Source organism: Monopterus albus, unplaced genomic scaffold (assembly GCF_001952655.1).
Source record: "Monopterus albus unplaced genomic scaffold, M_albus_1.0 scaffold17.1, whole genome shotgun sequence".
NCBI classification, from domain to species: domain Eukaryota; kingdom Metazoa; phylum Chordata; class Actinopteri; order Synbranchiformes; family Synbranchidae; genus Monopterus; species Monopterus albus.
The window spans coordinates 3,429,585-3,432,064 of record NW_018127897.1 but is presented as its reverse complement, the minus strand read 5'-3'; the positions used below and the strand labels follow the sequence as shown (position 1 = coordinate 3,432,064).

At 47.3% G+C, this 2,480-nt stretch overlaps 1 protein-coding gene across 2 annotated transcripts in view; it reads right to left on the bottom strand.

Moving 5' to 3' along the window:
• The window catches only part of wtip (WT1 interacting protein), a 35,716-nt gene that overhangs the window by 28,976 nt on the left and 4,260 nt on the right, over nt 1–2,480 (bottom strand). Inside the window, exon 1 of one of the 2 annotated variants that reach the window (XM_020592409.1) lies at nt 1,484–2,480. This exon is cut by the window's right edge and continues 1,164 nt beyond it. The exons of the other annotated variant lie outside the window; for it this stretch is intronic. Within the exon in view, the coding sequence (XP_020448065.1) occupies nt 1,484–2,480 (997 nt within the window). The remainder of the gene's footprint in view (nt 1–1,483) is intronic. 2 annotated transcript variants of the gene reach the window in all.

The following is a 2,480-nucleotide window of genomic DNA, read 5'->3' as shown; positions in this document are numbered from 1 at the left end:
TTTCTTCCATCCTCCTCCTTCTCTCACCTGCTTCTCTGGAACAAATCAAAAGCTGTCTCAGCCTCACTCTGAACAAGTGCACTGCTATAAAACAAGCCACAGTTCTCTGGCTGCAGCAATCTGTCTGGCTGCTAATTCAAAAGGTAGACAGCAACTTCCTCAGCAGGCTTTCTGTAGCTGAAAGAGGTTTGAGCAAAGATATTTAGTCTCAAACTCCCTAATCACACAAATAAAGCACCATACTGTTCAATTCTTGAGAAAAGAAATCTAAAGCCTAAAAGAAAGAAGGAAGCCATGCTTCAAGCAGCAAGTGTTTCCATTCCAAAATGTCCACCAATGTCAGCCTCACATCCCTGTGAGTCTCAAAATGCACTTGACCACAATCGAAGCCCCGTCCTCTGCAGGATAACTGCATTTTCAACAGATTCAAACCGCACTGCTCTGAATGACCGAAGGGTGTCTGCTCTGGCAGAACAGAAGGCTCCATTCAGCGAGGAGCAGCTCTGTGCAAACGTTAACTCTGCCAAGACAGAAATTAGTATTGCCCTGAAAAGCCACTCTTCTCTGCCACAGAAGGACCTGTTAGCGGTAATGTACTATTCACATGTTGCAAGTGGATCTTGAAGAGAAGACAGGTCTATAAAAAAAAAAAAAAAAACAAAAAAAAAAAAACACCAACACTGAACTGTCTTTGAATTTCAATTTCAGTAGGCGTGTAATAGACAGAAAGTTACACAATGTTTCTCACTAATGATACTACTACATGTGTTTTCACTTGTTGCCATAGAGAATTCTTGGTATTCAATGGACTAAAAGAAATAATTTTTGCTGGCTGAAAACTTACATTTGGATCATTATTTTTGATTTTATACTTGCTCTATCTGGGAAAACTAAAAGCCTTCAGTACAAGTAGGTTTTTTTTTTAGATTTTTATTTTTCTGTGAAACAGCCATTGCAGGAGTCTCTCATATGTGTGACGGCTGAAGTGTACAAGCGCATGAAAGGGGAAGGAATCAAGGCCGGGGCATTGGTCCCTTACACAAATGGAGGTGAAAATTTCTGCCTAAATAAATAAAGAAATATCCACAGAGCTTCTTTGACCACAAATGATTTTACCTTAAGCAGGCCCCACAGTTCATAAGAAAAGCAGGTCTGTATCTAAATCAATGACTACTTAAAAACATTTTGCTCCATTAGTTGATGCAGTACCTATGGTGGCCCATGTGTACAGTAAATGGCAACTCTCAGGTTCTAATACACAACATAGGCTACTGCTAAGTGGAGGCTTTTGCTCTAGATACAGTATAGAGGGTCAAAGGGAGCTATATGAAAATCACACTGGCTTCCACTTCCTTGTGCACAAATGACTCTGCTACACAGGTTTATATTTGCATATTCTGGAGGTTTTTCCAGTCATGTGTAACAGCTAATCTGAAAAACGTTCCCAAGTGTATTTAAAAACAAACCTGCATTTAATACCTACCGAAGTATTCCTTTTTCATGTGCATCTCTAATTCCTTTTCCAGCTCCAAGGTAAGCGCCTCCAGCCGTCTCTCAGCCTGGCTTGGCCCACTCTCTCGGCTGGGGGTCACCTGGTAAGGTAGCTTAAACCTCTGCCCAGAGGACGCTGCTTTTGAGGACACCCCATAACTAAATGACGATGGCGACCCTACGGTCATCTCCGTAGTCCCACACGTCTGAGCTGACAGCTGCTGAGGCTCTGGCGCTGTCGAGAGCCCCTGGAGATGGATGCGAGTTTGGATTCCGTTGGAGTCTCCAAACTCCTGCAGCAACGTATCTTCGTGTAAACTGCTCCCCAGCATCGATGACCTGGGTGACGGCAGCTGCAGCTCCGGGTAGGTGCTCATAGATCCCCTGGAGCTGCGGGAACTTCTTGAGCTATGACTGGAGATGCTGGACCGGGGACTGACCACGCAGTTTGCAGTGGTCCCCGGTCTTGCGCTCCCATCCTGACTGCAGATGCTCGTACGAGGACTGGCCAAGGGGGCTGCGGGCAAAACTGCCCCCTCCAAATCATGGTTGACCACGGGCCCGTACCGTGAGTCAGAGTAACTGGATCTCGGGCTAGTGGTGAAGGAGTACTGGCTTGCCGTGCTCGACCTGGGGCTGTTGTGCCTCTGGTCGTAGCCCATGCTGATGCCGCTGGTTCGGTTGCTGCTGGGCTTGCTGCAGCAGTCACAGCTGTTGAGGCTGGCCCGGGGGCTGGAGTGTTTACTCGTGTCGCTGGCGGTGCTTGCATAGCTGGATCTGGGACTGAGGACACTGTTGCCTTCACAGTGAACCAAACTAGACCTGGGGCTTGTATACCTGTCCTGACCGAGTACCACCAAACTGGTACGTGGACTGCTGATGCTAGACCTCGGACTGGCGTGCTTGCCTTGCTCTTGAGAAGACATGGGAGATGCCAGGCTGGAGCGGGGGCTGGTGGCATTATATCTCCCGTCGTGGCTGCCGGTGAT